Source organism: Notolabrus celidotus, chromosome 22, assembly GCF_009762535.1.
Source record: "Notolabrus celidotus isolate fNotCel1 chromosome 22, fNotCel1.pri, whole genome shotgun sequence".
Classification (NCBI taxonomy): Eukaryota; Metazoa; Chordata; class Actinopteri; order Labriformes; family Labridae; genus Notolabrus; species Notolabrus celidotus.
Window position 1 is genome coordinate 10,361,372 of NC_048293.1, and position 12,850 is coordinate 10,374,221.

Consider the following 12,850-nt stretch of genomic DNA (forward strand, 5'->3'; position numbering starts at 1 on the left):
CAAGACTCTTTAACTCATTCATTTTGGTTTAATGCAGACAAGATGCCAGAAGATGATCATACAGTTTTAACTTTACCAAAGAAATTGGTATTTGCATGGTTTAATAAAACTTTAGTGAAATCGACTTGAGGTCAGCAGTGTGAGCCAAAATCTGATTGACTGCACAGTTTTGGAGTTGAAATTGTGTTATTTTAGGAAAAATACACACAAACCTCGCAGTTAATATGAAGTTGAAGGTACAGTTATACAAAATATTGCACTCATTACATTTTGTACTACATTATTATTTTCATTTTCTCCATAAGAGACAGTTTCGAATTAATTATTCCAAAAGAAAATATGGTCAGTTCAGGGAAGTAAAGCTCCCAAAAAATAGCCTTTTCACACAAGTAGTAAACTGTTATAGCATCATGGTTACACAATCTGAGTGCAAATGACCACATTCAATATGTGCCGCACTTGGGAGGAATTCACTTTCAAAGAATCTATAAAAATCTGTGCTTAGATAACACAAACAATATAATTTAAACAAGTTAAGTTGAAAGCTATGAAAAGTTCATACAAAGAGAAAAGCCACTAAAGCATAATGTCACATACAATGCAGAAAGCAGAGTATATAAACTGCTAGTGAAGACACACTGAATTTTTCACTGCCAGAGATCCTCCGTGCGTCCAAACTTGAAGACCAGACCCCTATTCAGAAGACAGGGAAATAGTTAGAGGACAAATTTAACCCTAACCCTAAGTATGAGCATCAGGGAAGTGAACTTACCCAAAGAAAATGAAAGCATTTTGGAAGAAAACTGCAATACCAGGATAAACAGCTTCTTTTTCTGTTGAGAAAAAAAAGGTTTACAAAATGAGGCACCATTTATAATTTAAAAAGTCTTGCCTTGGCTAAAGCTGAGGAACTGTACATGACTGGAATGTTTGATATTTTTCTTGCTTCTTGCAGCAGATGTCAGTGAAGTAACTTAATGTCTGTAACCTCTACAATTTTCAAAAGATTGTTACTCAGTAATTTTAAACAATCAATGTCACACAATATCAAAAAGTGCTTCCACACAGTCAGTGCAAATGAACTCATATGCCATGCAGACAAACAGGACTTACTAGGCACTACAAATCCTCCAAACAGAATCCACATGGAGGCAATGAGGGACCCAAATGCCAGCATGAAGCCAATGAAGAGCCAGACTCGAGCGCCTGCAAGCAGAGATAAGACACAGTTAGTTACTGGTTGACCCACAGGGCGCTTCTTTAAGGGTTTGTCTCTCACTGCATGTACCAAATAAAGCTAATACAAAATGGAATAAGGGCTTTAGTGCACTAAAAATCAGAAGTGACTATTTGTTTGACTAGTAGGAAAACGATCATATTGGATATGTGTTTACTTGTGGGCAAGTGTATTCAGGATATTGAGTAGTTCATTATGTCCAACATTACTCACCTGTCTGTCCCATGCAGCCTTCACTATAGCTGTCTCCTCTCACCTGGCCATTTGAAACAGCATTTATCCTAGATTGGTCGAATGAAATATAAAAACACTGCTAATCACAAACATGTCAGAAGCTACAGTGTAAGAAAATGTTACCTGATTGCTTATGGTCATGGACATCACAGTAATGATCACAAACAAGAAGTACGCATAGTTTTAATGACTACATAAGGCATAATGGAAGTCTCATTTGCCAGACTGGAGGATTTAAATGCTACCAGGATCTGGCCTGTAAATAGCTTTTGACAAAAAAAGGTTGTCATCACGTGGTCAATGTCTGTGGTTCTTACTAAGCTTTCAGGTTTCATATTGAATTCACATAACAAGAACAGTGCGGTCTCCATGACAGATTGGGAATATCACAGCAAAGGATACATGGCAAAGTAGATATGGCTTTAGGCTAAGGCCTCACCAAATAACTGTAGCATCTTATAACCCTTTGTGTCCAATCAAAGAATATCTCATATAACAGAAACAATCCACAATCTTACATGAGAAAGGCCACTGTAGCAATGACTCCACAAGTGTGATATGCATGATGAAACTCTCCCTCCGTTGGATATTTCACTGCTGCATCAATGATGATCCACCAACCAGTGAAGAACTGCAGAATATGATCCAGAGTTATGAAAATAACAAGTATGAACCTGCGTGTCAATAAATGTGCATCCTATTAGACCTAGCCCTTCGTATACCCAGACACAGACATAAATCATGGTAGTTTTCATTACTCTCTGTAGTTGCGATCCATCCACCCTCAACCTAGAAACTCTGTGACATACCAGAACTCCAGCAGCTACAGATGCGATGGTGTTTCTTCTCTCCCCCCAGTCCACATTGCACTCGCAATCTCCGCACCGGATTCCGTCCAGAAAACCTGACATGATTCTAGGAAAGGGCGTGAAGTTTAAAAACTCTCAGATGTGAAAACATCTTGAACTTCAGAGACATTCATGACACGACAAAAAACATAATTCTATATAAAAAAAAGCCACATTAAACTCGTCCACAAACTGACAAACTATGGTAGTACAATCGTCGGAATGTCACTGTAGTAAAGATGAACAACTCTGTCTCGATGTTGTTCTGTTGCAATAAACCTATGTGACATCTATTCGATTTCAACAATACTGCCGTGATCTTGACGTTAAAGCTAAAAACATACTACGTACATATGCATTGTAGATGAAAAGCACAGTCGTGTAGTCGGAGTCTATTGTTCGTAGCTTTGGCACTAGCAAACATTTCCTTGAAGACTTCTGCTGACTACGAACACGCTTAAAACACGCATTTAACGCAGAAGACAACGATAACAAGAAGCAAAAATAAACTCTCTCGCAACATAAATTCACTATAATGTCATTTTCAAATGAATGTTTACCTCTCGTTTTCGTTTTTTGATGTAGACCCCCAGGATAAGCCCGACTTAGCCTACGAAAAAGCTCAGTCATGCACATGCGCAGTTAATCCACACCCATTTGGTGAGGGTGAGACTTCTGTTGATGGTGTTGCATTCAGGTGTTCAGGACAAAATGGGAATGCTTTTGATGTCAAAAAGTAACGCAAGTGATTCAAACTTAATTATACTCAATAAACTGTTCAAAAAAATAGATGACGTTTAAATAACTACGCAGTGAGGTAGATGTTTTCCTTACGTTGCTTGTTCACACGGCGTCTGATGAAATATAACTTACCGGAACCCAATGAAAACAACACACAACATATATTGCTACACTTTATTTCCGGGTTCTTGCCATAGACCAGGGGTGTCCAAACTTTTTTCAAAGAGGGCCACATATGATGTTTTCAGAATACCGCAGGGCCAGTGGTTCCTACTGAGACTTTGGAATCCTAAAAGTTATATATGAAATATCTATTTAATAACAATTATTTATTTTTTTCTCAACAGAACAGTAGGAGGAAAATGTTTTTCATTAGGGTCAGGCAATGCGGGAAAAAATATTGTATCATTATTTTCCTATGGCAGGATCACGATCTGGAAATTTTTTATGCACCAAATTTAGCCTTTTCTGTGATCTTGTCTTGTGTCCTCTTTTGTGTCTCCTGAACTTTTAGTGTACATCAAGAACATTTTCACATCATGATAAAACATTTTAAAAACCTGTCAGCTTTAAGTGTTCTTGTGTTTCTTCTTTATTTCCATCTTGCAGAATTCCCAGTACTTTTATACAAGTAGTCCATATGAAGCTTTGGAGACGTTTCTGGAATGACTTTAGTTTTGTTTGTGCGCTTGAAAGAAACTGCAAATGTACAGATGATTCAGAATGTGATTAATTTCTTTGCTATAAATAATAGAATTTAAGATGGAAGCTTGGGGCCATAAACAAATGGACATTGGGCTGCAATTGGACCGTACTTTGGACATGCCTGCCATAGACTGTGGCTGTGTAAGAAATCACTCCCTATGTGATTTGGGATATAACTCCCCTGTGTATTTCTTGCATGCAAGTGCGATCTAAACATTAGGTCATGAAGGCAGTGCCATTTATTAACAATTATAAGCCATAGGCTACACGGAATGGGACTGTACAGTAACACGTTTACTAATGAACCTATTGTTCACTACAGCACATGTTTATCTGGATTATGAAAATATTACCTGAGTAAACTAAGCAAAGCAAAAAGAGATGCATATAAACTTTTATAGAATCCAACAAACGGATATGAATGTTAAATTGGGGCATTGTGTTTTTCCTACAGCCTAAATGCTTGATTGCATCAGTGAAACAGGGTTTCATGTGCAGCTAAAAAACATTTTTAAACTGTTTTTATTAACACTAATATAGATAATTGTGCACACAGATTCCTTAAATAAAAAAAATAAAGCAGTGGAACGGTTTCATTGGTCATATTTATTCTTTAAGATGTCCATTAGACAATCTGTTGGTCTAATTTGCGTCACATTCCAACGGAAGATATGTACCTACAACATCATGTGTGAGTCACATGGAGCTTTGATGACTGTGTGAAACCCTGGTATTACAGAGAACATACTATATCTGAGGCAGCAACATCTATTTCCCAGTTGATTATTGTCTTAAGTACCAGTTCCATACCTTTATTGAAATGTTAAGAAATATATGTAGTAGTACATACAATTATGATTAGCATTGCAATTCAAAATTAGCATCACAAGTGCTTATAAACTGCTCCAAAGTTTTGCATTTCAAAATATCCTGCAAGCCAGCATAAATGAATAAACTCTGCAGACTGAGTAGAAATACAAAATAGCAGTTCTTTAAAAGAATCCAAGCAACTGCAAGGCAACAGATATGGAGAGAATGATTACTCCAAAGTATCCAATGTAGCCATAAACACCATTCATCCTCTTGGCTGGATCTATAAAAAACATACAAATAAAACCAGACAATTAAAACTTCAACTGAAGTAGAATTTAAAAAGAGAATACAATATAAAACGATATAAGGACTACTACATTTGTCAAAACACATCCTCATTGATTTGAATCATTTGTCACTCTTAACCCATTTATTTTAATCAAACACAAATAAATGAAGAAGGGGAAAAGCTCAGGCAATCCCTTACACCTGGGCTAAATCCCTTTAGCCTTTCCATGTATCAATAATCTGAGTTAATGTTCCTTATATTTAGAAATACATTTATGTTGGTGAAAGTTAGTAATAGGATAAAAATAAAGCAGTCAGAGCATGAGCAAATGTATCACCCTTGACCTAATGACAAGCAGTGCAGTTGTGGACTTGCCTCATAAATTCTAATCGTGGGTCAATGATCATTAACAGACCAATGACAAGAAAAACAACTTTGATTTATTTTTTTCTTTATGTTTGCTATACCTAAAGTTGCAATCAAAATGATTCAACCCAGATTCAAAATTAGGTTTATTTGCAAAATGTACAAACTTTTTTCAATACACAAATCATACAAGAATAATTTAAACAGCTCAGCAAAAAATGCCACTTTTGTGATTATTGCAATCTCAAATTTATTCAAGCCCTAATACAATTACTTATTAGGAGACCCATTTGAAAAGCAGGTGTTGTCTCAAGCACGTCTGGTGCAATTTATCAAGGGCTTCATTAGTTACATCAAGTGTGGTTGAGATAGAACATATAAAATATGGCTTTGTTGATGGTAGTGTAGCCATTGTTCTTTTAACTTCTAACTTGAAAAATGTGATTTTAACTGTAGCTCTAGGAACATTCAGTGCCTGTGATGTCATTTTGTACCCATTTTCTTGTTTTTGCAAGGCAATGATCTCTTCTTTGTACTTTTGAGACAATTCTGTTGACTCTTTCATATTTCTAACATCTAGTCGAACGTCACCATCAACAAAGCCCTATTTTATGTGTTCTATCTCAACCTCACCTGATGTAATTAATGAAGCCCTTGATAAATTGCATCAGGTGTGCTTGAGACAACACCTGATTGGCAAATGGGTCCATTTAGTAGCAATTGTATTAGGGGGTTGAATAATTCTGAGACTGCAGTCACAAAAGTGGCATTTTTTTGTTGAAATTTGAGAAAACACTTGCAAACATTAGTTGTGTTGAGCTGTTTATATTTTTCTTGTTTGATTTGTGTATTGAAAACAACTGAACATTTGTGAAATTTGCAAATAAACCTAATTTGTATAGGGTGTTGAATAATTTGGAGTGCAACTGCATGTAACTTAGAATCATGTAAAATATAATAAAAAAGCATTACATAACATGAGTATGAGTTTTGAGCGCAGTATGTTGGTTTGGGAATATTAATTAAACCCTTTATGTCATGAAAATAGTTTTTTAATCTTAGGTACAACGTATAATGCACTATATTAAATCCATCCATGTTACAATAACATGTCAGTCGTACCTCCTGTGTAGTAGCCCCAGGCATACGAAAACCTGCTGGTCACCCAGATTGCCCCAAGCACTGAGGCTGATAACTGGAATTTTGCACAAAGCAGAAGGAAATCAGTAAAGACAAATAAAATACAAAGATAAAACCATGCAATCCAAAAGTGCTTAATCATTGTGACACTGGCTTTTTCAATTGACTGTTGTCTAAAGGAGTAATGTCAAGGCCCTTGGACTTGCTGGCCCTGCCCACACGTCTGTTATCTTGGTTATCATTTTTAGAGGTCACTTAGCCCAACAAGTAAAATAATACACACACACTCACGCACGCACACACTCACTCACGCGCGCGCGCGCGCGCACACACACACACACACACACACACACACACACACACACACACACACATACATACATACATACATAAACATACATAAACATACCGGGTAAGCAAGAGCTGCAATGGTCTGGAAAACAAGCCACTGTGGATACACCTCTAGTGTATTCTGATGTGCTCTCTGGATACAATTGAACACCGGCTCCTTGTCGCTGTACATTGTTGGATACTGCAAAGGAAAATAGACGCAAGTTAGCCAGACACTGACGTAAGAAAAGACCCCTTAAAACTTTAGAGCGACATTAATCAACTACCTTAACATCGTACTTCTTCCTTGCACCCCCAACCTTAACCCCTAAATAGCACAGCATAATCCAACTGTAGAGGTAGGTAAAGATGACATATCCAAAGTTGGACGGCAACACAGTCATAATGTCCATGATATACTGTATTTCAGAATGCGTTTCAGTGTAGTAGAGTACGACGGCGAGCAAAAGGCACGTTTGGGACACTTGCGGACCTTAGGACAGCAATAAAGCAGGCACCAGGAAGTAACAAACAAAACACGATTGGTTACAAGTTATCGCGAGATCGCCTGGCTGCTGGGTGAAAGGTTACCATACGATCATAACAGAAATACACATATTTTGGGCAAGGTTAATTCTGCCTAATTTCTTCTCATCTATTTGAACTGTAAACAGTATGTTTCTCATTTTAATTGTTATTTATGGATAACTGTCTGGAAGTTGATCCACATACATTTCTCCATGCCACTTGGCCAAGTGATTATTTTTAATAACACAATGAGTTCGAACCATAGACTGTAGGTTCGAACTAGCGGACGCTGAATTGACTTGATATATCATTAGAAAACAAAGGCGTTTTGCGACAGTGTCATTTTAGCAGAGTGATGCGTGGGCAAGGGTTCGAGACAACATTTCTATCACCCTAAGCAAGTCGATTCATCCTTTCTTTTGAAGCAGTAGCGTCAAAAAGAGTCGTTTTAAAAGAATCAAATCATGAGAACAACACGTGATATATTTCCCAATCAGACACAAGACCGACTGATAGGAATAATTTAATGAGAACATGACATGATGATACACACTCTTGTACAGTAGGTGGCGGTATGCACCTAAAACTTGTTTGCGATCCGCCATTAAATACACAGAAGAAGAAGAAGAAGAAAGACATCAAAAGTAGGATTTGTTTGGGTCCCAGCCCTCCCAGCACACATGGTAATAGAAGGAAATGAGGGAGCAGATACTATGGCAAAGAGAGCCACAAAGATGGAAAGTGTTGGAATGTGTTTGCCCTATAGTCTTCCGGAGTATAAAGAAATTATAAATAAGTGGGTTAAAGATGCATGGCAAAATGCATGGGAAAATGAAAGAAAGGGGAGGTCATATTTTGAAATTCAGAGGGAGGAAAAATATTTTGTTAAGTGCAAAAGAAGAGACTCAGTAGTTATAACTAGGCTGAGGCAGGGGCATTGTGGGCTCAAGAGTGGGCTGACCCTGATTAGGGAAGCACCCTGATGAAAATGTGACTGGGGACGTGGAGTCAGTGCGTCATGTTCTCTTGCAGTGTGAAAGATATGCTCGGGAAAGGAGGACGCTGTTCAGAGACCTGCAAACAGCTGGACAAGCAGTCTTTAGCATGGGCACGTTATTAAACTTGGACAACTGGGCGAAAGTTAAGAGACTGTTGGAGTTATTGCACAGAACCGGAGTGTACACAAGAATATGATAATTGATCTAAGGACCTGATTCATCGACCTGAGGAGGGCAGCAATACGCCGTTGTTGCGTCTAGCCTGCCTTACTCAAAGAAGAAGAAGAAGGAACAACGTCACGTGACTGGAATTTTCCAAAGGCTACTATATCCGCTGTTCTCAGCTAGCCTCGTGTCAGACTGTGCGACGACGACGGAAGGCTATATTGGAGAACAAAGATACTGAACACTGAGTCTTTGTTATTACTACCACACTTTATTACTCGACTTCAGTAAAGCTATCGTTTCGCGATACGTATTGGTGAGAACTTCTGATATTTTGACGTGAACACGACGGACTCGAGCTTCAAGCGACCTGGTAAGAAACCTTCGAGTTAACGTTTATGTAAATTGCATTAGCCGACTTATAAAATAAATGTCATACAGTGAGTTGCTGTTTGTGTATCGTTATTTCTAAGCGGAAGTGTTAAAGTCTTCACAACAAACAGAAGCTTAGGGCACACTCTGAGGACATAGTGTCCTGAGTTTGCGTCATGGTGGAATTTTACAGAACTCTCCAGTCATTCGAATACACAACCGTTGCTGTGCGCTAGAGGCAGCACTGTGAAAACTTACGTAATCACGCCTCAAAGGCTTACACAGTTCAATGGGGCTGGTATTGCTTACGTGAGAATGTTACGTAAAAGTACATTTCGAAAAATAATTTAACCGATTCTTTTGTTTCATTTCAGACTGTTGTACAAAAATGGATTCCATGGCAAAGGTAAAAGAATACCACTCTGAAATGGCACATGCCCGTCGGTCTGATGGTATCGATGTGATCTTTGATAAAAATAGCCCTTCTTCATCTGGTTCACGCTCCGGATCAAGCACCGCGTGTGACAGTGATCGCTCTCCTGACTCTGGCCACTCCAGAAGACGACATAGGTCTTCATCTTCCTCTTCTTCATCCAAAAGCAGTACCTCCTATCGGCCCAGTTCCCGCTCTCGCTCTCACCCCCGTTGCCACAGACGTTCCTCTCGCTGCCACTGTGACGTTCATCTTAAACACGGCAGTGGAAAACCACGATCCCCATCACGCCGCTACAAGGAAAAATCACGCTCGCACAGCCGGGCAACTTTATCAGACGGGTATTCCCATCGCAGACGCAACAGGTCCCGTTCAGGTTCCAGGTCTCCCAGGCGTTGCAGCAGGCCTGCAAGCAAGTCTATGAGAACCCACAGGAGCCAGTCAAGATCTTCAGAAAGCTCTGTCAGTTTGAGTTTGCATGGTAAGTTAATGAAATGAAATAGGGAAATTGATATCACTTAAAAAACGTTATATAAATGTCATGAAATATTCTCTTCAAACTTTTCTGTGTCCCTCAGACAAAAGGATACTGATGGTGAAATGATAATAACTTCTAAGTAATCTGTATTCCCCAGATAAAAAGGAACTCCTTAATGCTGCTAAGGCCAATGCTATGAAGTTTCTTGGGGTGGAGAAGCTGGACCTTCCTGATAGCGTAAAACCAATCCTGTCAGTGCCGCCAGAGACAACTGTTACGCATCATTATACAAAGACTTTTTCACAGGTAGGTGCCTCAGTGTTAATGTAAGCTAGACTTTGTAACGTTATATCAAGTCATACAATTTGTGCTATACAGTCTACCAACCACTAATTGATTTGCAATATGTGCAATTGACTATTGCAGTTTATCAGTTGGGTTAATCCTTTATAGTTTGTGAACCTCAGTCTATTCTCTACAGTTGCCTGTTGATAAGCTTGAGGTGCATGTTGTTTCATTTCTTTGTTGTGTTAACCTCTGGACCCCTGCGAGAACACACATACTCTCTGTATTTATTCCTGTCTTCATAGATAACATGACAGTGGTCTTCTTCACTCATCGGCACCTGGGATTAAAGGGCTGTCATGTGATGGGTGACAACAAAATGTGTTTGTGTGCAAGGTTAATAAGAACTCTAAAATGTTAAATTTGTTAAATTATCAACTAGAGGTTTGCTGTTAAACACATGTACTTGGATTCATCAACATACTACACATAGTCTGTATATTTGTTAATCAAATACATATAGTCTTACACACTAGATTTTTTTTATCGTGACAACTATTGTTCATACAGAGAACAGTGCAATTTTGAAATTACAAGTGTATTTATGCTTGCAGTTGAAATGGGTCATTGTTATTTAGCAGAGTCCTCCAATTGCCGATGGTGCGCAGGGGTGTGGACTGCGTTATAGTGACTATTCCTGTCAAGAGAGCTAAAAACAGATGAAGAACTCCTCCCAATGTCAAAGATAAGTTGGTACACGGGCCATGTGCTGAGGGGCTGGGAAACCTACGCCGCCATCATTCTGTCGCTATAGAAAGAGAAGGCATCCTTTTTCCTTGCAATTTTGTGTTCATTCTGTTTCAAGGTCTGTCTTTGGGAACATTTATTTAATGGGCAGAGCTTAGCCTTTGAAAGCAGTAAGAACGGGGGAAATATGCATTAGAGGTTAAGTTTGTTAAAGCTAAAGTTTACTTTGTCATCTACGTAAAGTGTCTTTATTGTAAAGGAAATGGAAGCTATTCATCTATGAACTTCAGAAACTGTAGAAACTCACCTTTAGTTTCAGTGGCTTGTCTAAATCTGTTTTTCTTGCTTGTTTTTTTTTTAATCAGAACAACGAGGAGGAGCCTGATTATGTGCCTAGCCCAAAATTTTCTCTAAAAGGGAAAATTTCTTTCAGTATCAATGTAAGTCACACAAATTGAAATCTTTTTCTGATCTTCAAAACTGTTAATGTTAAACCTCAAACATATATTTTGTGATATAATACTTTTTTTTTTATCTCCAACTCTTGTCCTTTTAGAATTCTGTGGTGAAACCAACAGTGATACCTCCTTCCTGTGCCAAGGTGACTCCGAGAATGGACAGCTATGAAAGCAGGAAGCCATATGGCCACTGGGTTGCAGTTAAATCAGGCAGAACCTCCAAAGCACGCAAACATTCAATTGCCATGTCACACTAGAGTGACAAAATACATGTACCACTGTAAATACTGTACATATTTTGTAGAAATCATATTTATTGATTTAATTGACAATGTTCCCTTTCAGATATTAAGAATTAAGTGGGAAGAAGTGAAGAATTCGTTCAGGTGGGATTCTTTTTCCTCCACTTGTTTTTTGTGTTTTTCATTCATTACAATAAAGACAACTATTTGAAAAAACAAAACAAAAAAGAAACTGTCTCTGTCACCCTTCTTTCCTTTCCCATTTCCTATCTCATAAACTTAATCTATATTTCTACATAGCATCAAATCACAACAAACATTATCTCAAGACGCCTTTACAAACATAGCAGGTCTAGACCATACTTCGGTATATTATCAACAAAGACCTAACATCAATACAGGATATGATCCAGTCCCCTCTTACTGACAGGACTCACTTATCTCATCATAATCCACCATGAGCATTGAACCTCACAGTATTCAGCTAGTAATGGGGGCAAGGAAAAACTTCCTCTTAACAGGCAGAAGCCTCTAGCAGAACCAGACCCATGTTAGGCAGCCATCTGCTTCAACCAAGTTGAGGTTGGAAAGAGGGATCGAGGAGAATAAAAGGGAGATGATGGTGATCAGGTGTTTGTATTTGTTTATTTTGACAGAGACAGTGTACAGCCATCAAGCTCTACCAGAGTTAGCTAATAGCTAATCTGTAGTCCCTGGGCAGTAGACAGAGACGATGCCTCTGTTAAAAACAAAGTACATTGTACAAACAGCTACACAATAATACACAACCACTATAAAAACAACTACACAATAGATCATACTCCCTAAGAAGCAAATATCTCTCATAATGTCAAACTGTTGTTCCACGATGCCTGAAATCCTCCATCATTGTACCAGTTGCAAAGAAGCCAAATGTGTCTTTTTTAAAATGACTATTGCCCCGTCACTCTGACCCCGAAAGTGATGAACTGTTTTGAGCGTCTTGTAAAACCACACATCACAGCCAGCCTCCCCGCATCCCTCATCAGTTTGCCTACCACTCACATAAACAGTGGAGAGCTTGACTTTTGGGATCTCAACATGGTACTCCAACTGCAGAGAGGCAGACGGGAAGGCCTTGCAGAGGGTGGTAAGGACAGCTAAAAAAATTACTGGAGGGTCACTTCCCTCAGTCCAGGACATGTTCCTGGGCGGCTGTAGGAAGAGGGCCCTGAACATTTTGAATGACACCACTCACCCTCTTAACAGTTTCTTCCTGCTGCCCTTGCAGAGACGCTACCGGAGCCAAAAATGTAGGACCAGCAGGCTGCGAAACAGCTTCTTCCCTCAGGCTATCAGACTAATGAAATGTAAATTAACATAAATACACTGCTCCATATTTATTATACTGCCTACCGCACACGTTTCTGATGTGTGTGTGTGAATGCTGTGTTTCTGACAT

The 12,850-nt window shown here is 38.8% G+C and overlaps 3 protein-coding genes across 7 annotated transcripts; 1 reads left to right on the forward strand and 2 right to left on the reverse strand.

The window, feature by feature from the left end:
• Nucleotides 1-8: 8 nt before the first annotated feature.
• On the reverse strand, nucleotides 9-3,023 carry tmem50a (transmembrane protein 50A). Its single transcript, XM_034674479.1, has 7 exons — nucleotides 2,880-3,023; nucleotides 2,281-2,386; nucleotides 1,990-2,102; nucleotides 1,451-1,518; nucleotides 1,114-1,206; nucleotides 773-833; nucleotides 9-693 (listed from the first exon to the last, which is right to left on the reverse strand). Exons 2-7 carry the CDS (start codon nucleotides 2,380-2,382, stop codon nucleotides 648-650), a joined length of 483 nt encoding a protein of 160 aa, XP_034530370.1. The 5' UTR covers nucleotides 2,383-2,386; nucleotides 2,880-3,023; the 3' UTR covers nucleotides 9-647.
• A 1,328-nt stretch (nucleotides 3,024-4,351) lies between these two features.
• On the reverse strand, nucleotides 4,352-7,244 carry mgst3b (microsomal glutathione S-transferase 3b). The gene is made up of 4 exons (XM_034674867.1): nucleotides 6,991-7,244; nucleotides 6,783-6,905; nucleotides 6,356-6,428; nucleotides 4,352-4,858 (listed from the first exon to the last, which is right to left on the reverse strand). Exons 1-4 carry the CDS (start codon nucleotides 7,114-7,116, stop codon nucleotides 4,758-4,760), a joined length of 423 nt encoding a protein of 140 aa, XP_034530758.1. The 5' UTR covers nucleotides 7,117-7,244; the 3' UTR covers nucleotides 4,352-4,757.
• A 1,032-nt stretch (nucleotides 7,245-8,276) lies between these two features.
• Nucleotides 8,277-11,625, forward strand: rsrp1 (arginine/serine-rich protein 1). Of its 5 annotated transcripts, none has more exons than XR_004629614.1 (6): nucleotides 8,292-8,767; nucleotides 9,141-9,680; nucleotides 9,835-9,983; nucleotides 10,268-10,358; nucleotides 10,601-11,149; nucleotides 11,266-11,625. XR_004629614.1 is itself a non-coding variant. In XM_034674866.1 (5 exons), the coding sequence occupies exons 2-5, from the start codon at nucleotides 9,155-9,157 to the stop codon at nucleotides 11,422-11,424; spliced, it is 909 nt and encodes a 302-aa protein (XP_034530757.1). In that variant the 5' UTR covers nucleotides 8,486-8,767; nucleotides 9,141-9,154; the 3' UTR covers nucleotides 11,425-11,625. The 5 variants fall into 5 exon arrangements, 1 of the variants encoding a protein (XP_034530757.1); XR_004629615.1 differs by having other exon boundaries at nucleotides 8,293-8,767; nucleotides 10,604-11,149; XR_004629613.1 differs by having other exon boundaries at nucleotides 8,277-8,767; nucleotides 9,835-10,358.
• The last annotated feature ends 1,225 nt before the right edge of the window (nucleotides 11,626-12,850 follow it).

Coding starts and splice junctions, on each gene's coding strand:
- rsrp1 (XM_034674866.1), top strand. CDS start 9,155: ATGGATTCCATGGCAAAGGTAAAAGAATACCACTCTGAAATGGCACAT. Junction 9,681..9,834: donor TGTCAGTTTGAGTTTGCATG/GTAAGTTAATGA, acceptor TGTATTCCCCAG/ATAAAAAGGAACTCCTTAAT. Junction 9,984..11,074: donor ATACAAAGACTTTTTCACAG/GTAGGTGCCTCA, acceptor TTTTTTAATCAG/AACAACGAGGAGGAGCCTGA.
- tmem50a (XM_034674479.1), bottom strand. CDS start 2,382: ATGTCAGGTTTTCTGGACGGAATCCGGTGCGGAGATTGCGAGTGCAAT. Junction 1,207..1,450: donor AGGCTGCATGGGACAGACAG/GTGAGTAATGTT, acceptor CTCTGCTTGCAG/GCGCTCGAGTCTGGCTCTTC. Junction 694..772: donor AATGCTTTCATTTTCTTTGG/GTAAGTTCACTT, acceptor TCTTCTGAATAG/GGGTCTGGTCTTCAAGTTTG.
- mgst3b (XM_034674867.1), bottom strand. CDS start 7,116: ATGGACATTATGACTGTGTTGCCGTCCAACTTTGGATATGTCATCTTT. Junction 6,906..6,990: donor GGAAGAAGTACGATGTTAAG/GTAGTTGATTAA, acceptor TTTCCTTTGCAG/TATCCAACAATGTACAGCGA. Junction 6,429..6,782: donor TTGCAGCTCTTGCTTACCCG/GTATGTTTATGT, acceptor GCAAAATTCCAG/TTATCAGCCTCAGTGCTTGG.